Source organism: Lepidochelys kempii, chromosome 9 (assembly GCF_965140285.1).
Source record: "Lepidochelys kempii isolate rLepKem1 chromosome 9, rLepKem1.hap1, whole genome shotgun sequence".
NCBI classification, from domain to species: Eukaryota; Metazoa; Chordata; order Testudines; family Cheloniidae; genus Lepidochelys; species Lepidochelys kempii.
In genome coordinates, this window is record NC_136388.1 from 85,582,731 (window position 1) to 85,607,036 (window position 24,306).

The following is a 24,306-nucleotide window of genomic DNA, read 5'->3' on the forward strand; positions in this document are numbered from 1 at the left end:
CTTTTGTCCTGATTGAAAACTATTATACATGAAATGTTCTTAATTTTTTTTTTTAAAAGTAGACTTCTTCAGCATTCTACTATCCCTAGAAAAAAGCTAGGTTTTAAAATTCCATAGAACAGACATTTTAAAAAAGTGAAATAGCTCAACAGTAGACATCAGTAAATGTGTTTAAAATACCGCAAATAAATTTACAAAGTCTTTCTATATCTGGAAACCTTAATCTCTCTCTGAAGTGCTTAAGATTGAGTGAATGAGGCATCTGAACTACTGACAAATGGATGAGCAGAAGCAAGAAGCTAATAAAGTAGAAGAATAAACCACTTCAAACCCAGTGCTGATTTGGTTTTTAGTAAGATGTAGGAAAAAGTAGCCAGCCACTGATTAAAAGCCTTGTCTTTTGACATTTCCCCTCAGCACTGACTGAGACACAGTTTAACACCTTTAACAATGTTTCAGATGATCCTATTTGTGGCTAGGTAGGATCCTAGCCTTTTTGAACACCTCCTTGAAAATAAACCTGCCTTTAAGGGCAGGGCTGCTAGTCTGGCTTTGGAGAGAGCATTTTCTCTCCACTGTTTTACCTGTAGGACTCTCTACTGTCAATGCAGCCACAGTTCCATATATTGACCGGATTATAATAGACATAGACTCTCATAAACAAGAGAGCAAGTCCAGAAATGGGGGTTTCTTGGCCAGTTACAAGTCCTCATCTTTGGTCTCTAGAGATTTGATGGCCACTTCCACAGCTGCCTATGAAGTATATACCAATAAATCGTTGAGAGGAACTAACAAGTGTCTAGACTGGTACAGAAGATAGACAGAACATGTTTCTGATGGTCCACTTAGACCAGGCAAAGAGAAATAAACTATTTCAAGTTTCAGAGTAGCAGCCGTGTTGGTCTGTAGCTGCAAAAAGAAAAGGAGTACTTGTGGCACCTTAGAGACTAAAATTTATTTGAGCATAAGCATAAACTATTTCAAGAAATCCAGATTTCTAAAATGGTGTTAATACAATCTATATTCATCATGGAAAGCAGGTTTTACTCATGTTGCCTGAACATGATTTTTAAAGGCAGGTTTACCTACAGGACAGGATTTCCATAGAAATACTTTGTAAAGAAAGTCTTCTTGTAACTGCTTTGTTTGATTTTCCTTCTGCCTGTTTACTGGTAGGTGTGCTGCTGTTCTCTTTTGACCTAATACCATGTTAGTATCGGATTCTCTAAATAGAAATTAGCAGTTGTATAGCATCCTCCCCCTCCTCCCACAAATTCCCGCCACCCTCACAATGGAAGATGCCCTTCTAAGAAAAACAGATGAAACCCACACCCCCTACAGATGTCCCTCTGGAAGTCTACCAGACATGCTAAACACACATACTGGTGGTAGGGGATTTGAGCATCAGAAACATAAGCAAGTGCAAACACCTACAAGGTGTTAGACTATTTGATATCACAATTCATTATGACAGTCTTTTAGAAGGAATCACCTACAGTGATGGATCATTTTGATACAGGACAGCTAAGGTTAACGTGGCAAAAAAGTAATATTGAAAATCTGGTAGAACCGTATAATACAATCATGGAAAAAAGCCTTGCTGAAATGGTAGCAAGGTTAAAAGTATTCTTCCTGCTATCGTTTTGTACTAGAAAGGACACACTGAGAATGAACATACAATTGGTTAAAACTAAGTTTTGGAAAAGCAGGCAAGTGCTGAGGAACATACAATTGAACTATTCTCTTTGGGACAACAGATGCACATATGAAACTGTCTCACAGTAGGGCTAAGACAATGATGGGTACATGGTGGGGTGGGGTAGGAGTAGCAATCCTTAAATTTCAGCGAAGAGAGAGGAATACATCCATTACAAATAAAATCTACAATATACCTGTGGAAGTAGCCTAAAGCAAAATGTGAGAGTTGGAATATCTGGTACTGGGAAACAACCAAGACATCTGGCATTTCCAAAATATACTGGAAGAAGAAAACCCAATTTTCTGCCAGAGTGGTGTTTTAGCCAAAGTGAAAGGTGTAGAGATGTGGGGGAAGAGGGGAGAAAGGGACAGAATAAAATATTCTATTTAGACTATCAAAAGAAAATTATGAGTACAGGTGACCACAACACAGAACATATGGGGGTAGGATTCCTGCCTCCCAAACAGATAAATGAGGATAAAATTGAAATGTTATTGCAGATCAGGGAGGCAATAAGATTTACTAGAAAAGTAATAACGGTCGAGTTCAGCTTCCAAAATATAAATGGTTAAAAGTTTCTTATGGACATTGCTGGGAAAAGATACCCGGGGTGCCTATCTCAGAACAAGAAAGAGTAAGAACAACATGGTCAAACAGCAGGTATAAGAATTGGAGACAAAGACACAAAATATCAAAAAGTGGTAGAGCAGAACTTCAGTGGGTAAAATGTAGATTAAAGGCCAAAATTTTATCTCAGCCTAACTAGATCACCATTTTTCTTGGTACAAGTAATTTAGATTACTTAAACATAACAGTACCCTCAAATGAAGGATTTAAGTGATCTAAATTTGGACAGCAAAACTGAATGAGTAAAAATGGAGGCTATGTTTTGAAAGTTTGGTACTAACAAAGCTTAAAGGCCATGTAAACAAATAGCTAAAAATGACTCAAAAATGTACGATGGAGTTCTATTAGAGAGTCCATGAATTCACTAGGGAATAAAGGTGTAACGCTGTCAGAGGCAAAGGTATCAGCGATACGAGGTGCTAAAGCACACAAGAAAACTGCAATATCTCACTGGGACTATATGGTAGTCACTTGAGAGTTCTAAAGTAAGTGAACTACTAAGAAAAATACTAGAAACATGTATGATTTAACAGTAGCTGACCTTTTTAAAGGTTAAGTTTGGCCAATACTTTACTCATCAGTTTTTGAAGGAGTTAATCTAGAGGAGGGGGAAAGTGGTAAGGGAACAAAATTAGATTATGACAATTTATTTGGGTTAGTCAAGACTAGGGAAGACTTTGAAGAACACTAGAATAAACTAACAATACAAGTTAACTGAACAAATGATGGCAAAGAAAACTCAGTGTTGACAATTACAAGATACAAGTACTGCACGGAACAAACTATTCAGTCAATAGATTTTTAGTCTTAAACTTTATTAAAGGGATTTCAGCATATTGCTGAAAATCCACTGAAAATATGCTTTGAACATGCAATGACAAGCTAAAGATACTCCTTAAGATAGTAGGGTATTAAGAAGTGAACAGAGTGTAATACAGAAAATAATCTACTGTGCCCACAGATTATACATCTTCATCTTGGTGACTGTATTCATATTTGGTCTCTTTATTACAAACAAAGAAATAGCAAAGTCCCCAAAAAGGGTAATTAATATTAACAACATTCATAGGGGTGGGAAATTTTCACAAAGAAAGATTAGAGACTAGTCCTATTTAGTTTGTAAAAGCAATGAGTACAAGATCAGATGGAGGTATACTATACAAAGCAATGAATGGCATAAAGACAGACAGTTGGGTGCTGTAATAACACTTTCCATAATAAAATGAAACTGTGTGTTCTTATATGGATGGTCAGTGTTCCTCTAAACTGATTATACACATTGTTTCCATCTGTACTGTCCCTACTCCAGTTCATCAAGACACCTAGAATCAACCTAGCTTATTCTGCCTTGTAAATTATCCTCACCACCCGATTTCCCAGTGTCTCCCATCATTTAAGTTGTTTGGGACAGGGACTTTATTTGTGCGCATATCTTACAGTGCTGAGCATATAGCTGGTGCCAATATAAATATCAGTAGACCTACACTGTCATCTTTGTGGACTTTGGAAAAGCTTCCATAGCTGAATAACAAAGCTTAAGATACAGGTATGTACTGCTGTGTAACTCTGAATGAAACTTGAATGGAGTTACAGAGAAGCAGCCATGTTAGTCTGTATTCGCAAAAAGAAAAGGAGTACTAGTGGCACCTTAGAGACTAATTTTCACAAAGAAAGACAAATTGGTTAGTCTCTAAGGTGCCACTAGTACTCCTTTTGAATGGAGTTGAGTGTCGTCGTCCCCCAAGATGTGGCACAGTATGCATGTGTACTTAAGAGACAGATTCACAAAGGATTCAAAGGAAAAACCTGTGTTTTAGTAAAAATACCCGTATAAGCCAGATAAACTTCACTGCTTTAAAACAGAACTCTTATTTAAACAATTGCAGAACTGTTTAAGAACTGTGTACATGTATTAATCTATGGAAAAAGTGAACATGTATATTTCCATATATAAATATATGGAAGAGAATATATTCTCAGGATGAATATGATACACATTAACCATTAAAACACAAAGGACAAAAGAACTGGGTTAAATTAATATGAAATGTACACTGACCTGAGTAAGATCTGGAATGTCACCCTGATCAATTCCAACTTGCTGGGTTCACAAAAAAGGGGGGAAAAAAAAAAGTACATTACTACATGCAGCGGCAATGAAAAGAAAAACTGTGGGGTCTGAATGTTACACAGAAGCTAAGGTATCAAAAGGGACATGTATAACTTTCTGAACTGGTACATGGTTCATGCCAATTCTAACAGACTAGTTCTAAGCTAGAATTTCAGTGTATATATCAAACAAGCTCAAATCATATTTCTATTTGGACTATTTCATGCAAAGATGCTAAGATTCACTGTAAGAGCTGGAAATAACAGCTTGCTTGAATTTATGCTCTGTTTTGAGCAGAAATATCAAAGGAATACTTTATAAATATTTATAATCATCATCAAGCCCAATCATTTTCATGTACTAATCAATGTGTAAAAGAAGATTCTCAGTAGCACTTTAGACAGAAAGGTTTATTGTATTGTTAGCAGTCTTTAGGCAAAGAAAGGTGCCTTAAAAATACCACTCAATATAAAAAAGCATTTCAGTGACATTCAGATTCAGCAACCTACAGAACTTTTATTTTGCACAGCAAATCACAAACATTAGACTGTTTGTGATGGGACTATTGTACCAGTACAGATAGCTAAATTACACCCTTTTAATACATGTAAGTTTATTTACCTCTGCTACTTTGAGGAATTCTGACAATTTGGTCATTCTGGCTAGGAACTTTTTGTAAATATCCAAACCTTCTTTGCACTGGTTCTTCTTCATATCAAAATACTTTTCTGAAGAGTGAAAAAAGGACATTTGTAAAAAAAAGATACAAAAAACCTCTCACACTAATGCAAGAGATTTAAAAAGATACAACACTGCAAACAATAACTTTAGATAATATCTCCTCTCCCTAAAATGAACGAATATAGAAAGCCATGTTACTTTTAAGAGTAATGTGTTTGGGACTACTCCATAGTCTCCATATTTACAATGAGTTTGTTGATTTCAGCAAGTTATAACTTGGTGGACAGTTGTAGTCAGCCTGAATGTAAAATGTTTAATCTGTTTTTAAATTCTTTGTCAGCCACGCAGGACTTCATTTTGAAGAAAAATGTTTGCAAAAAGTCCGTCCATGAGGTGCACTCAACCACTAGTAATGTAGTAGCTGACTTCAGTAAATTAAAAATGCACCATGAGTATTACCTATTTTAAAGCATTTTAAAACTACACATCAACATCTCAATACTACGCATTTGTGGTTTGTAAATGGAAACATAGAATCTGAAGGAGGCATTTAAGATGAAAACTCAACTTCCACATGTATCCAACTCTAACTTGTCAATATTAATGTACAGAATCCTTATGGGTAAACCTGTCAAACAGGAATAGCATTTGCAGCCTTTTGAGTACTGAGTTTTATTTTTCATACTCTGAAACTTGTAGATTTTAATGCATCAATAAAATGAATGACACTGGCAGATTTAATGGAGAGTGAAAGCTGAATCGAAAGATTATTAAATAAATTCTTTTACTGCTTTACTATCTTTGTGTAAGATTCTCAATTTCCTCCCCCATAGTTAGTCTTGAAGGCACAATCCACTTAAAAACCATATCCGACATATGTTAACCATAGCCAAGAACTCAGCAAGGTAGAACTCTACAATCTGTACAAGACCATAAACACCAGTTAAAGTTGATAAAACAAAAACATAGGAAACCCAACAATGTGCACTCTATATTCAACGTGTAGGCCCAGTAAACCCAGTACAGGCCAACCTACTTTAGAGCCTTAACCCCCCACCCCACACATATACATTACGGTGTACTTACAGGCTAAATTGTTTTCTAACCTGGTTATGAGGAACATTCAAGACACATTTCTGGTATTTCTAAAATGGAAATATCGGCAAGAATAACTCAGATTTACACTTGAAAAATAATAAGGCCTATATATCAATGCCTTTAAGGCCAATCCTGCTGTCACTGACACCAATGATAAAAATTACCACTGACTTCAACAGAAGCAGGATCTGGCCCTTAATTTGTTAGGCTATTAAACAGACTCAATTTGTCTTTAAATTTCTATTTCTCCCTGACTGTCTCCCCCAAAGATTCAAGAACATATGCACACATACACACACCAGTTCCACATACCTAATAGGTTAATAATCCCCTCATTATAGGCTGCAAAAAGCCTAATGGAATCTTTAAAGAGAAGCATGAAGGCAGCATTTATTACACCATTGGTTAATTCATTTGGATTTGCCTGTGTAGAAAGTGAAGAGATAGAGTAGATTAAAAGTATTGGTGGAGAGAAAAATACCAATAAATTTCTTCCCATATCCAGTAAATAAAGTATTTTAACAATGAAATACAACTTAGAATGTGCTTACATCAAAATCAAGGAGTGCATCAAGCTGGTTCTGAATAATTGGAAGGGTTTTTAGAAGCTTTTCAGTATTCATAGTTCTCATCACTCCATCTATCCTACAATGTGTAAAATGGCAAATTTATATATGTACACGTGACCTAGAACATATGATGACTTGATATGTTTAGTACTCTGTATTTAACTACAGTTTAAAAGGCAGCAAAGTTCTATGGCAAGCATATATATGACTATTATTAACCTCTTAGATCTGAAATGAAAAGCAAAAGGAGAATATTTCTTACCCTCTTTTCATTTTGGTGAAGTCAACTGCTACAAGTCTGTAAGAAAGTGCTTTTTCATTCAAGTATTTGCTATATCGCCTAATGAAGGTAGACATATCATAGCCTGAAAATTAAATGTTTACTAGTTAGACATTTCAAAGAGGAGTATCATCTATCTATTTTGTAATCATTTTTCAGTACTATTCTGTAATGTGTGTCATTGAGTTCTCTCACTATACAAATTGTGTGCAGTGTTCACTTGCAGAGCCCCTAAAGCCTTCCTCCATATTTTTCTCTTCATTATTTGCACCAGCCTTGAGGCACAGTGCTGCCACCATCTTCCCAAGTGATGACAATTCCACAGAAGTTATCTGGACTTTGTTAATGCCTCACCTAACAGGAGGAGAGGCTACCGTTTGCAACCATGAGGCACTCTTATTCTTATAGTGTACAGCTCACTGGAAACAGAATCAGTCAAATGCTGAAGACTAAAGATGGGAACTACTGAACTCCAGCTACTGTAAAAAAGGATGCTCTAAAAAAAAAAAAAAAATACTAAATATATATATTTTTGCCATCCCACAAACTACCTCTAACACCTTTCACAGATCTGCATGAAAGTCTTTCATTAATCACTAGTGAAGTGTTCTAATGACCATTTAATGAAGCTTGAGAATTAATATTACCCCCCACCTCCATTATGGAATGCAGCCAAATGAAAGATTAATCCAGTGCTCATGTGTTAAGTTATGGCTTTTTAAAAAGACATGTAACTGTAACCACATTTCTAGTTCTCACCTGTGTAACTTTCAGCCATACCATAATTTTCCCTGCCTCCTTTGCTTACTGTCATCCCTTTGCACTGCATAATATAAAATAAACCCCCTTCATGGATATATCATTTTCTGTTAAACGCCAATGACTTACAATCACTACTAATGCAGAGCTAGAAAAATACATGTATTTAAGGCCTTAAAGCAAAAAATCCCCCCCAAAAAACTACATAACAGAACAATTGTTTTTTTATTTTGTTGCTTTGCCAACCTTCTCTTGAAAAGGTAATACTTTACTGTTTGCAACTTAGTTTTCACAAAGAAAAAGACTCTTACCCTGCATGGCACTTTTGTCCAGGTAGTTGTTTAGATTGAACAATGTATTTCGGGATGCAAGATACTGGATAAAGCGCTGATGAAGGGGAAAAAATTTCTTGAAAATTACTTTTTCTTCATCAAATGTAATACATTTAAGAATTAGATTACAACACAACTGCACATAACTCGGGTATTTCAGAGGCAGGTTTACCATTATCTACAATGTACGAATTAGTCGCAACAAAAACAATTCACCAAAACTTAGTAAACTAATGTGAATTAAATACATTAAATTTCATAACTGAGTGTTTGGCAGAGGAAATTTGTTCAGTCTGAAGAAAAGCACTCCACTGTCCACAAATGAAGCTACATTAGCATGGAGGGAGGGACGGAGGGGTGTTACTTACATGCCTTTAAGTAAAAAAGTTTTGTTAATTCTGTAGCTCACAGTAGGGAAATTGAAGAAAAACTATAGGTGCTCTAAAAGTTTCTTCTGTACAACTCTATAACTTCTATGTAATGGTTAAAGAGACACTTTTACAAACTATTTGGAAATGTTTTTTCTACTTTAACATAGCTTTATAAAAACACTGAGACACTGAAGTGTTCAAGTATTTGTATAGTTATTAATGAAATAATTAACTCACCTGGCATTATACTACTTCTAAGTAAGTCTATAGTGTTAGTCTCCTCCTACTACTCAAATATTTGGCTAAAAAGATGATACAAGAAAGAGGAGACTAAATCTATAGCTTGACTTATGTTACTTAAAAGGAAACTGCTTCATGAACAATTTAAGTTTCTCTGCCACTTTCAATACATATTATTATGCATACAATCATGTCTTCCTACTACTCAGACGATAAATTAGAACTTATCTTTTCAGGGAAAAAAAAATATTGTCACCACAGTTACAGGGCTAACTGCACCTCTGACCTCTACCGAGTTTGAGCAGCTCCCCCTCAGGTTAAAGCTGCATGCCTTCACTTCTCTCAGGGTGGAATCCTGCAACCCCCTGGGTCTTGGGCTATAGCATGTTGCCTACCAACAATGACTACTTCGAAGGCCCACCCGAGTTTGGTACCTGTAAGTCTGCCTTTCAGGAACTGTGACCAGTAGGCCTAGTTGGGAATTTTTCAATAAAACAGGTTTTTGTCTGAAGAGTCCAATTTGTCAAAACTGAAACTTTACCTGGGAACATACCAGATTCAACAAAACTTCCACAGGGAAAGGTTTCTCAGGTTCAGTATGGCATATCTGGTCAAAACCAGAGACACAACCCACCCCAGAATGTGAGGGACCAAGGACCTGAACCTGAGTCCCTCACATCCTAACTGTCCTAACCACCAGGCTGCTATTCTGGGGTGAGATGGTTGTCTGTCTGTCTGTCTGTCTCTCTGACCCAATGAATATTTTTTTATACACACTAAGTTTCAAAAGACAGACACAGACTCTATAGCCTGGTGGCAAGGGCACTCACCGGGGATGTCGGAGACCCAAGTTCAAGTCATTAATCTGAATCAGGTGAATACCCTCAGTGTCAAGCTATCCTGGGGTGTGTGTGTCTTGTTTTTCCACCAAAAAAAACTTTGAAAGATCTTGGTTTCATCCCAATGCAGAACAGGGAAGTTTTAGAAATCTCAAACATGATCACAGAAGAGGAAAAGTATTTCCCACCCAGCTTCAGTGACCAGTGACTAACACAGTAACCAGGCAGCTTTTTTAATACACACTGTTTTTATCCTAACAGTAGGAATACAGCAAAGCAAAGAGGAAACAGATTTGAAAACGATGGAACAGTCTATATGCATGTCTATCTTAGATAAAATAGGAAGGCCTAACGCTTCAGACCCTCCCACAGGGTCTGTGGCTGTGTCAGGCTGTTCTTTGTGAACAGCTCCCTTATGACAATCTCCCTCACTATGGACAGAGAGAAAGTTTTGAACTATTTATCACCCTTTTGATCTGTTCCTTTTCAGCCTTGGCTGAGTAACTGCGTAACTTGGCAGTAACCTGGAAGTAGCATCTTCACAGATAATAGCTCAACAGTGATCTTAACGTCCTGAATTGTTTACAGGTGGTGTTTTATTTGGAGCCACTGTCTGCCCTTACTCTATTTCCAAACAGGCTAGTATAACTAAACCAACATATGCATATAATAAATTAATTCAATACAGTCAATATTCCATGACCTGAAGAAGAGGAGCTCTGTGTAAGCCAGAAAGTTTCTCTCTTCCAACAACAAATATTACTGCACCCACCATGCCTCTCTAAAGTCACGGTCATACACTGCCCATTTCAAGACCCTGGTCAGACCCCTTGCAGATCAGGTCCACATCCTTCACAGTGGTTCTTTAACGTTTACATTTAAAGCAAAAGATAAAACTTTCTTACAGATATACTTTGCCTCAGCCACAATTCTGCATTCATATGCGCAACAGACAACTTATAATAAGAATGGGGACACACACTTGGATATTTGAGATGACCATCTCTATTATCTGACATAAAAGGTTGACTGTTTAGGCTTTGTTGGAAGGTTGAGAAATTGTGTACAATTAAAGATGAAATTTCTAATGTCACACTGTGGTCTGGGAAAGAAAATCTGTCCGATCACTTACTACACCACAAAGTTTTTAAAATAAGTTTTGCTGATCTTTTGTTTTTAAACTGAACTAAACATAGGTGGTAAATGAATGGCAATAGTAGTTTAGGAAGGAAAGTTAATGGAAAAGAGGCATGACATGGATTTAGATATCTACTGAGTGTAGTTTGCAATTAACTGACTTTCTAATGAGTGATGAATAGCACTTCACTAATTTTCTATCACAAAGGTAACTTACAACCAATAATGATAGAAAAATTAAGTGTGTGTGTGTGTGTATATATTTTGAAGTTCACAGCTCACAACTATTTCTTCATGGCATTCTGATTTTTTCAGAGATGCCCCCATAATATAACTATCACAAAGTAATCAGTCTTACCTCATTTCCATACATCATGAGGTGGTGTGTTGTAATTAGAGCTTTGAACACTACGACCCAGCTACTGTTAACAGTCCTCTCAAAAAGTGTGTCTGCCAGCTGTGGAATATTCACATTCATCTCATTTGTGCACTGGATTAGATCTAAATTTAAAAAATGCAAAGCATTATGTTTAGTTAGACATTCAAAGATGTGACAGAAATAAGTTTCACAGGCTGAACATGTAACATGAATGTTAACTGCTTTATACAGGACTCCATACCATTTGAAAGCTTTAACCCGATGCATTAACAATTATATTTCCTTTTGGAGTTGCAAACCACAAACAGCCTGCCATCTCTTGCTTTATTTCCTTAATAGCAGTTTTACAGAAAAATAAATGAAAACTAAACTAAAATGTGGAACTGAATTCCTTATTCTAAGCTTCTCTACTCAAGTAGATATCAATTTACTAGCTTAGAAGTGCTCTAAAAGTTTTGAATAGAAAAAAGGAAAAAATCCTTACATATATGACAATTCAAAAACTATATTAAGATAGAGTAAAATATATTATAGGGATGCTGCAATTATTCTCAAAAGCAAGCATTACAAATTCAGAGTTAAGGTTAATATAAGTTTAAAAAAATGGAAATACAAAGTTAGGGCCACTCACACAATCTTAATTTCACCCTCTAGTGAACACCATGCAATAACCACATGATTAAAGGTATTAGTGAGCTCAGATTTTTAATAAAACACAAGATTCCCCCACCCCTCCTGGTGACATTATAAAATATTTATATTAAATCCAAACTTTAATCCTAGGGTTCCCCCCTATGAGATTTTAAATCTTCGAAAATAGGAATCTACCAATGTATGTAACAAAAGATGCTTGGACCACTAAAAAATGGTGATACCTCAAGTGTTCCGTCACTTGTATACCCATGTCCATTATGCATACGATAAAAAATTTGTATAACTTGCCATCACAATGGTATTTCTTATTTCATTACTTCCCCAATAAAAGTTACTTGAATGCCTTAATCTGTGTTCTTCAAACTCAGATAACAGCTTTATGCTTTGGTACACAAAATAAAATCCATCTTCTAGCAAGTGGCAATAATAATGAAATGAAAATCAATGGTACTTAGGAACTTTTAAAATGTGCATCCATTATCTTTTATTCCAGAAATGGAGCTCAATACCAATGTAAGATACTAAGAATAAAAACTGCTATAGTTCTCTCTAGTAAACACTGACAGGATGATAAGTAAAAGGCAACATGGATTTGTCAAGAACAAATGACAAACCAACCTAAATTTCTTCTTTGATAGGGTTACTGGCCCAGTGGACAGGGGGAAAACAGTACACAGTATATATTCAATTTAGTAAGGCTTTTGACATGGTCCCATATGATGCTTTCATAAGCAAACTAGTGAAATGTGGTTTAAATGAAATTACTGTCAGGTGGGTGCACAACTGGTTGAAAAACCGTGCTCAAATGGTTATGAATGGTTTGCTGTCAAAATGGGAGGCTGTATCCACGTGGTCGCATAGGTGGATGTCCTGGGTCCAATGCTATTCAATATTTTCATTAATGACTTGGAGAATGAAGTGGAGAATATACTTATAAAATCTGTAGATGACACCAACTTGGAAGGGTTGCAAGTACTTTGGGGGACAGTGTTACAATTCAAAATGACCTTGACAAATTGGAGAATTGGTCTGAAATCATCAAGAGGAAATTCATTTAAGATAAGTGCAGAGTACTACATTTAAGAGAGAAAAAACAAACGCCCAACTACAAAATGGGGAATAATTAGCTAGAAAGCAGTACTCTAGAGAGGGTCTTGGCGGTTCACAGCGGATCACCAACTGAATGAGCCAACAATCTGATGCAGTTGCAAAAAAAAAAAAAAAAAAAGCTAATATTCTGGGGTCTTTTAACTGGAGTCTCATGTAAGACACAGGAGGCAACTGTCCTGCTCTATTCAGCACTGGTGAGACCTCACCTGGACTACTGTGTCCAGTTCTGGGCACCAAACTTTAGGAAAGATGTGGACAAACTGGACAGAAGCCAGAGGAGAGCAACAAAAGTGATAAAGTGTTTAGAAAAACCTGACTCGAGGAAACGTTAAAAAGACTGGACAAGCATAGTTCTGAGAACAGAAGACTGAGAGGGGGCACCCTATAAGTCTTGAAATATGTAAAGGACTGTTATAAAGAAGTGAGTGATCAGTTGTTCTCCACATCTAATAAAGCTAGGACAAGAAGTAATTGGCTTAATCTGCAGCAAGAGAGATTTAGGTTAGATATCAAAAAAAACTTTCTAACTATAAGGATAATTAAGCTCTGGAGTAGGTTACTAAGGGAGGTTGTGGAATCTGCAGCACTGTCTAACCAGTTATTAAAAAGCTCCAAACACCTGTCAAGGGTGGTCTAGGTATATTTGGTCCTGCCTCAGCACAGTGGCTGGACTAGATGAACTCTCAAGGTCCCTTCCAACCTTCTATGGTGAGTAACCAGCCACACTTTTGAACAAGTCAGGCATCCTGCAAACCTATCACCTTGGGATGCATTTTCATCACAGTGGTGACTAAGGATACAATAGTACTTTTCATGTGATCAGGGATCTTAGGAGTGAAATCGTAGACCCAATAAAGTTAACAGCAAAACTGAGTTATGGCTACTCAGGAATCTTACATGATCAAACCAAGGGTACAATCTTAGACCCAATGAAGGCAGCGGGAGTTGATTTAACTGAGATTAAGCCCTTAGCTTCCAAGTTCTGGCTGAACTAGAATTTATACATCATTCTATCTACCAAAATTTGTCTTACACATTCATTTTCTAGACAATTCCACTTTCAGGTTCTCATACCCTGCAATCCGGACACTGTAGTATTGTTTTAGATGACAATCGAGGAATGTTTTTTTTAGAAATCTTTCTACTGGAATATTTAATAAAAAGGGAGCTCATAGAAATATTCAGTGTGCTTTACAGGCTAAAAACTTGCTTTCTCTAAACTTAAATTTGACAGGAAAAGTCGCTTTAATAAGATTTTAAAAACACTATAGTGTACAAATAATAATGAGTAATTATTTAAGATTAGATTAATTCCACAGCTATGTTTATTCTTCTATGCAATATGTTGTAACCAAAAAACAAACCTGTGACTACTGTAGCTCACTTTTTTTTAGATCTCTAAATTCAAGGTATTAATTGTCTTAGTTACACATTAGCCAGATTCTGCTGTCCTTTAGCTGAACTCCTGCTGCTCTAGCCTAGTTATAATTGTGAAACATTAGTTATCTTCCACTAGGTAGCTGGTAAATACTTTTTTAAAAGAGCTACTGCGGTTTTCATGATTTTAAAAAATTAACTGACGTCTTCCAGAATAGATGGGTCTCTAAAAACGTTATTTTCAGGGAAATGTTAAATAGTTGAAAGGGGAAAAAAAAAACTAGAAGAGAAAAAAATTACTACCAAAACCACACCTCAGCTTGTGCAGGCCTGTGATAGTTGACTATTGTGTTAACATACTCTACATGTCATCACCCACCTACCTCTAACAGTTGGTGAGTATGCATTCACAGTGAGACAAACCAACAGGTAGACAATTCTAATATAGGAGTAAAGATTATAAATGTTGTAGATTACAAAAGGAATTAAACACATTGGGTAAAAGATGTTAGTTCTCCAGTATCACTTTTCATTTATATAGCACCTTTCATCTCAGAATGTTTTACAAACCACAAAGGCATCACTTCCACCAAGAGTGAAATGCTATTTCTGGAATGGAATTTAGAAACTGTTATTACAGCAACACTGAACAGTTTTAGACTGGAAAAATACCATAGCCCATCAAAATTGAAGGGGAATAACAGATAGTTTGAAAATTAACCACACTAGAATTTGGCCAGGACACCAAGATTAGCACCATATAACGAGAGCCATTGGATATTTAATGGCCTAGAAAACATTCAGGACATCCATTTTAGATCTGAAATATCAGCACATCTCATTTGAAATCAGACAGCTACTCAGTGAATAACAAACACTACTTCCTGACAAACATAGGGTTTTCATTAGAGATGCACACTAGAGTGGTGTAAATTGTAGAGCACTCTAACTGCCCTGCATAGACCATGCTGACATGGTCTGAAGGGTTCCTAGTGTGCACTGAAGGGAAGTAGTACTGTTTCAAATGTTATTACATCACTGCGTTCTAGGTATCTTTCAGAGCATGCCAGCGGAGTCTACACAGGACAGTTAGAGAGCTCTACAATTTGCCCCTTTCTGGTGCATGTTGCTACATCATGTAGACAAGACCAAAAGCACTACCACACTCAAGTTAAGGCTTTGGGGGTACGGCTGCATGTGAAGTTAATTCAGCTGATAGGGACCTGTGCCAAGCTGTAAGTGGCCACTCTGCAAAGCCCTACTTGAATTACTGGGGCCACATTGGTGCTGTTCTCACCATTGGTGCGGACTTCTGAGGGCACATTCCATTGTTCTTAGCACTGCAGTAAGCTGAGCCACTGATTTTTTTCCCAGTGAATTGAGAGAGTTTGTCCTTCTGGGCACACAGTGGAATTCTGGGAAGGCACTAGAGGACTATCAGCACTAGAGCGGTTTAGCCTGCATCCTCTCAGTAAAGTGGCCAAGTCATCAGCCTAAGCGTAAGCAGCACTTGGGTCGGGACTGACCAGCTACCTTGGGTGTAACTCACCACTATTTTCAGACCAGCTGGGTGTGTCCATGTGGACAGAACTCGATTAGTACAAGTCTGAATTAATTTTGAAGAGAAGACATCCCTGTGTGGGGGGATGGGACTCAACATATGGGCAACCCTTGAGTTGTAATTATAGTTACCTCTGTAACAAAGACCTGAACAAAGTTTGTGTGGTTCATGGGCTTAACAGTGCTGCTATACAAAGAGACATTTTCTTCTTAATTCTCTCTTTCTAGGGGCTGGGAGTAGAGTGAAGGTTGTCAAACTTTAGACATTTCAGGGTTGAAGGCACGAAGCATGAATAGGAGAAAGGGATCCTCATAGCTCCTAGGAATTGCAGGATCATGGACAACTAACTAAAGGCAAACTATTGAGTATTTCATCTGTGTTACCATCAAAAGAAGTTAGAGAAGTTTAAACAAATGCAGAATAAATGCAAACTGCTGCTTTTTACATTTTAAATATCAGGAACAGCACAGCCTCAGTTCCCACTTCAACTATGTTTGCTCTAAAAATGCAAGTGAATCAGGAGATCTAGTTACATACGTTTGTCCCCTAACCTGGTTATAATTATACACACACAAAAATACTTCAAAAAGAACATTATCAAAGTTGCAAAGCCAAGCCACTCAAAAGTTAGGAAGTGCCAGATTTAAAGTTGTCTGCGTAACCTTAATTCAGTCTCCTTGTGCACGTGAATTATGATGCAGTCTTTAGCTACATGATCATATGTTACTTTTCCCACCTAATCCAGCTCATTCACTGCATGTGACAGCCCATTCTCCAATGATCAATCAAGTGTTGTGCAGCAAAGAGTTGTTTGGAGGACCTCTGCCTTATTTGTTGCAGAAATTGAAAGATGCATAGTGAATGAGGCTGGGGACTGCAGGAAGAGATGACAACCTCACAGCTAAGGCAATGTTGAACGTTGCTCTGGAGAATGGGATTCTTTCTATCCCTGCCTCTGCCACAGAGTTCCTTTTCAAAGGTGGCTGTAGTTGTGTTCTTCATTTTCTCAGTGCCCAACTTGATAATCTGATCTTCAGAAACGCCAAGCACTTAGAGCAGCAACTGATGTCAATGTGAGCTGTGCTTTGAACATATAAATAACTAGATAATGTTAAACAAACTGAAAAAATCAAGGCCTAGGCATTTCAAATTTGGCACCTAAAACACTGAACATATTTATTATTTATATTACCATAGCACCTAGGAATCCTAATCATGGCCCAGGACCCCATTGAGCTAGGTTCTGTATAAATACAGGACAAAATGGTTCCTGCCTCAAAGAGTTTATAATCCAAGATGTTAATCTCATGGCCCCTCAGTTCCCAATCTGTAAAATAGGGATAATATTTCCTCATCTCACAAGGGCATTGTGAAAATAAATTCATTAATATTTGTGAAGCACTTTGATACCTTTGTGATGAATAGCATAAACCATGAGGAAGTTAACAATTCTATCTTCAGAGCAGGATTTGAATAGTGTGTTGTAAATAAGGCACGGGGCCACACACTGAACAGCGAAAATAAAACAAAATATTGAATAGATGCTAATTCAATGACTACCATCCATCCTGTGAGCTGAATGAGGCATGTGTCTTATGGAAAAATTAGTATGTTATGTCATTTTTTAATCCATTTGATCAATGTTTTAAGAAACTAAAATGTTATCAGGTTGATTAGTTCCTCTAAGTTTGAATACCTTGCAATGAAGGAGTTAGCCAAATAAGTGCTCTATGCCATTTTATAATTCACATTCACATCAAAGTGACATGAAAAGTTATTTTTGAATTAAGCACTGAATCTAGTTATTGAATAGATATATCGAGCTTACTTTAAGAATTACAAAACTAAAAAAGAGAAACAAAATTAAGAAAGTGAACCGATGTGATCAAAAAAGTCTGACCACATGAAAGTTTGATCATTTATAACTTATCCATACCAAAAAAGTTTTAAAATCAGTTACGAACAAAGATTTTCTATTTTAATAAACTTAAAGAAAATTTGTTGGTATGTAAGGTTTACATAAAAAAGCATTAGTGCTCTCTTCAACTTGGCCTGTGATGACAATGCAATATTCTGAGTAATCAGGTCTATAAAAAACAAAATCATAATGAACTGCAAATTCACAACTTTGTGTTAAAGACTGCCCATTAAAATGACTGGTTTCAAAAAGCTCACAAGTTTATCACTAAAATGATCAGTTTTAAGAAAGTCAGAGTAATATATTCTCTGCAATTAAAATCTTTTAGACAAATCAATTTTGCCAATTAAGAAAATTGTTTCAAAAAGCCTTAAAAAGTAGAGTTCAACTGTTGCACAGACAATCGTTATCTCTTGTCCCCTCACCAACTGTTGACCAACCTGAAAGCATAACTGACTGGAAAGCTTTCCAATCAATAGGAGATGCAAAACAGAAGTTAAACAAGAGCCTGTCAGTCTTCACTGAAGTTCTCTTTATTAAACCGTTCAGGACACAAACTATATTTGCTCAGTTTTTGTTCCACCTTCTTAGAAATGGTCACTCCAAACTCTTTAATAAAATGAGTTGAAAGACTTTTTTTTCACTACAGATTTTTTAAATCCCTTTCAAATCTGTGGCTGAACTTTTGTAACATTTTTACTGCATTCGAAACATCAAGATATTTCACTGTATATGTATGCGTTATTCCTGTCTCTACTAGTAGTACACTGCCACAAAGTTCAATCTGTTCACTATTCTGTTTCGATACATTGATACAGAATAGGTTCTACTCTTAAAAACTGGAAGTTGGTGAAGGAAACAATTTTCACAGTTTCAAATGACTTCACATTACATACAACACTATCTCACCTCCCTCCTTAGAGTTCAGGTAAAATCAGGATTAATCTAATAAACTGAACCATAAAAAGTTTCAGAGTAACAGCCATGTTAGTCTGTATTCACAAAAAGAAAAGGAGTATTTGTGGCACCTTAGAGACTAACCAATTTATTTGAGCATAAGCTTTCGTGAGCTACAGCTCATTTCATCGGATGCATACTGTGGAAAATACAGAAGATGTTTTTACACACACAGACCATGAAAAATGGGTGTTTATCACTACAAAAGGTTTTCTCTCCCCCCCACCCCACTCTCCTGCTGGTAATAGCTATAACTATAAATAACTATAAAAGCCACTAGGTATTTTTATGCCACCTCACAAATTAGTCTGGTCATAAATATGACAATCTTCTTAAAAGCAAATAAACTATCAAGTTAAATATTGTGATATTTATATTTCAGTTATAAAAATTGAAACAGAGCATTTCCCCCCTCCTCACAAGTCTAAACCAGTGACCTATGTAATGAATATCACTATCTATCCTACATTTAGGGTGGGATTGTCAAAAGCACTCAGCATTGATTTGTTAGGACAAAGTTGAGCGGTTTTTGAAGTCTCACCCCTAGTTTCCAATCTTTACCTCTTTAGACAAAGTCCACTGAAACGCATACCAAAATTAGCAGGCCTGATGCCATAAACACTTTAACCCACTGCAGTTTTGATGCAATCACCTTCAATATTTATTATTACATACACTAACTATTTTAAAAGAACATTAAGGTTGCAGAGTGAAACACTCAAAACTTAGAAAATATCAATGAAAGATGTCCATTGAACCTCTTCCATGGATTGGAAACTAGAATACACAGACATAAAATCTTCCATTAAAAACTCTTTGATTTACCTTCCCCCATCCTTCTTGAAAGATTATGTGAGGTTGGGGGGTCTGACAAGAATATCCCTTTGCCCTTGTGTTAACTATCTCAGGGCCCAGCCCCACCCCATGTACAAAAATGAAATTAAAGCATAGCTGTGTGCACATGTAGAAATGACAACACACACCCTTTATGAGTAAATGCTGAGGATCAATAAAGAAGGTATTATAGACTGGTGCAAAAATACTGGACTGTGACACCATAGGCAGGACAAAAGAGCATTTAAAAATGGGTGCTGTCTCAACATGAACCAAAATTGGATTACATATTTAATTGTCACTATTACATACATATTATACTGCACAGTCATCTTCTACTCACATGACAAAAAAATTACACCCTCTTCTCTTATGCCAAAATGAATTTCAGAAAAAACCAGAAATGCCCAAGAATACGGATATGCAAAGAACACACTAAAATATATTGTAAAAGTAAAAAAAGCTTGGCATACAAGATAAGAAATAATCCAAGTTAACTGAGACCCACCAGAATACTTCTACTGAGATGAGAACATATTTGTATACAAAGATATATTTTGATGTTATAATTTTTCCCCTGGTTACAGGCTATTAGTATGGGAAAACTGTATACTTTATCGGCTGCTGAGCCTAATATGGGTCACTCACGTAAAACAGTGGTATCAGCATGCATCTCGAAGTGTCAAGGTATTGAACATTTTAAGAAAAACAATAGTGAGTAAAAGTGGGTTTAACAGTTCCTTTGAAGCATGAAACAGAAAATATTGGACTTTTCCTCCCTACATACTCTAATTTGTTACCACTGGGTTGCGCAACAGTGTGACTGCAATCAGATCTAGGCAGATGGACCATTCTGCTTGCACAGAGTCCCAATGAGTCAGAGGGTCTACACAGCATACAAATCTGCCTGTGCAGATTGGGCTGCGGGATCAGGGCCTAATTTTGCAATGTATAGTACAATTTTCACTAGCTTTGCTATTGCAGTGCTATTCCCCATTCCTCCGTGACATTTAAAACTTGTATATTCTCACAGATTGTAAATTTTAACTGTTTGATTAATCAGCAGTGGTAAATATTTTGCAACTTTTCCCCTCAAGTATGTCCTGACTTCTGTATACTTAAAAAAAGGAAAAAAAAATCTTGGCTTTGATCATGTTTCTTTAAATTTCTATTTGAGTCAAATAATTTAATGTCATTTGAATCCCAGGTAAATCCTACCAATCAAATATTTAAATCAGTTTTCTTGGGCTAAAACTTTGCCTACTATATAAGTTCCTAGCCTTAATACAAGTTTTATTTATTTTTTAAAAACTAGTTTTAGGTCAGTTTATTTTCTCCCCAGTGCGTTAGTGGCAGAGTTTATATTACCAAGCAAGTGATCTGTTCTGAAAACAAAGAAGCAGGGATTGTGAAGTCAGCAGACACAGAACATTCGACCCACTGGATAAGATGCATGCTAAAGACAGAGCCAACAAGGAAAGAGGTGTGCATGTAAGAGGGTGATTCTGTTCTACTTTAAAAAGAAAAGATATCTAATCCTACCCAAGTACTGCAACATAAAATTGGGGGGTGGGAAGAGAAGCTGGAGAATAAAGTAAGTGGGGAAGTTACGAGAATCTCAATGTTCCACTGGGAATGCAGAATTACCACCATAAAAGTTATTTTACTTTGGTCTAATATCTTAACATTATGAAAAATAGAGCAACTGATTTCCTTTTGGGACATTGTGACCTACATTAAAAATGGAATATTTCCATTCACACAGCTCTGATTCCTTGACTTAACAAAAATTAACAAAGATTAATTACGCGACCATACTGTTCAGCAGCCCAACAGAAACACAGTCAAAGCTCCATAGCACTATGCAACTGCTTACATATACACACATCATATGTGTAGGTCTTTGCCTATGACAATGTTTTCTTAACATTAAGTACTTTTCTTACTATTTAAATGTGAGTGTATTTGGAGATATTTAGGATTAGTTTGCGGAAGAGCACTGAGGCTGGACATAGTCCCAGACAACTGTAGAAACCCTCAACAGGCATATACTAGTCCTGGATTCATTTTTGAGCAGCAACGAGGAGAACCACAGTAATTTTCACTTTAACCAAAGCCCTATTTCTGCTTTGTTCTGTGCAGGAAATATATTTACCACACTTCTAAGAAACATACTTTATGGATGTTTCAGCTATATGATCATATATTTTAACATCCTACCTGCTTATGTGATGATTGCTCTCTTGACCAACATACCAGGGATTGAACCAGGGACCTCCAGACCTAAAAGCATGAGCTGCCAGCATAAGCTAAAGAACCAAGGATGTCTCCATAGCTTATAGGTGTAATAACTCATAACCTTTGTGGATCTGCACAGAGGGAAAGCTGTCACACATACTCCCCGCCCCAAGTTCTGTATACCTGTGATCCAAATGCTCAGTAAAAGTTTAAGCCTAGCCTCTGAAAAACAGCTAGGGTGTATTACACCATGATGACTTCTGTGAAAAATTCCAATGAATAAGACATTGTCACTAAAGTCTACATTACAACCACTCCCAGGATCTCCTCATTTCTCATATGCAGTCCGAATTATGCTTTTTTATTTGTTCTTAATACCAGAAAAATCAGAGAAAAATAAATGTCAAACCTTGGAATTCTTTCTACACAAATCCCTGTAGAACACGGATACCTCTAAATAGAGGTCTGGATCAAATGACAGCCAAAAGAATCTGATGAACACAATACAATCTCAAAAGAAAAGGAGGATTTGTGGCACCTTAGAGACTAACAAATTTATTTGGGCATAAGCTTTCGTGAGCTACAGCTCACTTCTTTGGATGCATTCAGTGGACAATACAGTGGGGAGAACGGAATGCATCCGATGAAGCGAGCTGTAGCTCACAAAAGCTTATGCTCAAATAAATCTGTTAGTCTCTAAGGTGCCACAAGTCCTCCTTTTCATTTTGCGGATACAACACAGCTGCTACTCTGAATACAATCTCAGTGGAAGTTACTGTGGTGGCAAGTTGAAGACAGAATGTCAGGCAACTTACATTTCCTCATTTTGTGAGTTACATCAGACTGGGTTTTATTTTAGGTGATGCACTCAATGCACTAATCAAGTCAACAGCTGAAACCTTCAGATAACTAAGAACCTCACTCTCACCATTTTTTATCTTCCTGTTACGTTACAATTTATGGGTTTCAGGTTTACCTCTCAACTTCAATCTACCACAGGCAGCAGAAAATGAAAAAGAAAAAAAATCTGGTATATTAGAAATAAAATACCCAGGAAAGTGGCTATTAAAGGTTAGGTACTTCATCATTTTGAAGGGCCTCCATACAGTACCCCTGGTACCATATTCATCTGCTTTCTCTCTGAAAAGTCATCCTATTTCCTACACAGCAAGAGCAGTGCCTACAAGTCTCATGCTGGGCAGGAACAGGGGAGTTGAACAGCATCACTAATTACAAACAATTGTCTCCGCGCAGTAACACCCAGGTGTGTTTTTTGGAGACGTTTCCAAGCGCCCTTGCTTGCAGAGGGTAGAATCTCAACCTCCCGAAACGGTCACGGCTTCAGGTAGCCCTTCTAAGGCGCTGGGGCGGCACAGTCACCTCCTCCCGCCTCTCTCCTCCGCCCCATTACCGCAGGGGCGACAGAGAGCGAAGCGATGTGGTTTCTAAAGGGCGCTCCTAACAGGCAGAGCAGGTGACTGACAGGAATCGTGAGTCCTATTCCTGGCGCGGCGCTGCCGCTGCGGGCCCCGAGGGCAGGCATTTCACCTGGGCTTACTCAGCGGCCATAGCGGGGGGAGTCGCGATGCTCCCCCGCCCCGGGCCTGCGGAGGCGGCGCTGGGCCCGGCGGGCGACAGGGGATACTCACAGTCCAGGTGCTTCTTCTTGGGCCCCATGACTTCGTGGGTCGTCGCCTTGCAGACGGCTTTGGAGATGGCTGACCCGGTGACACTGTGCTGGGCGGCCGCGATGCGGTCGGTGATCGACTGGCCCGACATCTTCCGCTCCGCCGGCCCCCCTCACCAGCCTGGGGTCCCCGCGGCCTGCCCCCCCACCCCCGAGCAGGCGGCCGAGGACGGGAGAGACGGGACTGACACCCGCCGGGAACCAACCAACCAACCCGCCCGCCCGCAGCCTGGGAATCAAGGGCCCCTGCGGCCCCTGCTGTGCGCCGGGGGGCCAGCAAGCCGCTACGGCCCCAGGGTAGCCCAGCCCCCGGCCGCCTTCCCTGGGGTGCTCGCAGGGCCCGGGCCGAACTGCTCTCTGGAGGGGGTGGGGGGCTCTCTCCGCCGCGCGCCCCGCTTGGTCTCCTGGGCTCCGCTCCGGCTTTCCCTTTCACATTTCCACTCCCCGTCCCAGACAAAATGGCGGCGGCTCCGCCTCGGTGGCGGAATCACGTGACCTGGCGGCTGCCCCGCCCCCCACTCCGCCCTCGTTAAGGTGGAGCCGGCCACCCGCCCTAGAGTGGTGCTGGGCCCCGCCCCCACTGCCGCCAAAATACACCCGAAATCCGGCTGGTCTCGGTGCTCTCAGAGAGCCCCTCAATAAACCCCTGCCCGTCTCAGGGAGCTCCCCCCCGCCCCAGCCAGATCCCTAGCTGGCTGGTGGGGGGGCTCAGGGAGTCCCCCCCACCAAGAAATACCCCAAATCCGAGCTCCCCCTCAGGGACAAGCACTGTAGCATATGATAGTTTTAAATTCACCTTGGCCTCCCACTTGCCTTCCTCCCCATTTCCTGGCCAGAACAGCAGGAAAG

The 24,306-nt window shown here is 38.4% G+C and overlaps 1 protein-coding gene across 5 annotated transcripts in view; it reads right to left on the reverse strand.

The window, feature by feature from the left end:
• Positions 1–23,928, reverse strand: part of LOC140917763 (phosphatidylinositol-binding clathrin assembly protein) — a 45,195-nt gene extending 21,267 nt beyond the window's left edge. For 3 of the 5 annotated variants that reach the window (XM_073361251.2, XM_073361250.2, XM_073361249.2), the window contains exons 1-8: positions 23,420–23,928; positions 11,101–11,243; positions 8,135–8,210; positions 7,047–7,149; positions 6,767–6,860; positions 6,528–6,639; positions 5,058–5,164; positions 4,386–4,427 (exon numbers count right to left, since the gene is read on the reverse strand). In XM_073361251.2, coding sequence (XP_073217352.1) covers positions 4,386–4,427; positions 5,058–5,164; positions 6,528–6,639; positions 6,767–6,860; positions 7,047–7,149; positions 8,135–8,210; positions 11,101–11,243; positions 23,420–23,549 — 807 coding nt within the window. In that variant the 5' untranslated portion in view covers positions 23,550–23,928. The remainder of the gene's footprint in view (positions 1–4,385; positions 4,428–5,057; positions 5,165–6,527; positions 6,640–6,766; positions 6,861–7,046; positions 7,150–8,134; positions 8,211–11,100; positions 11,244–23,419) is intronic. The other 2 variants (XM_073361253.2, XM_073361252.2) reach the window with 1 other exon arrangement.
• Positions 23,929–24,306: the final 378 nt, after the last annotated feature.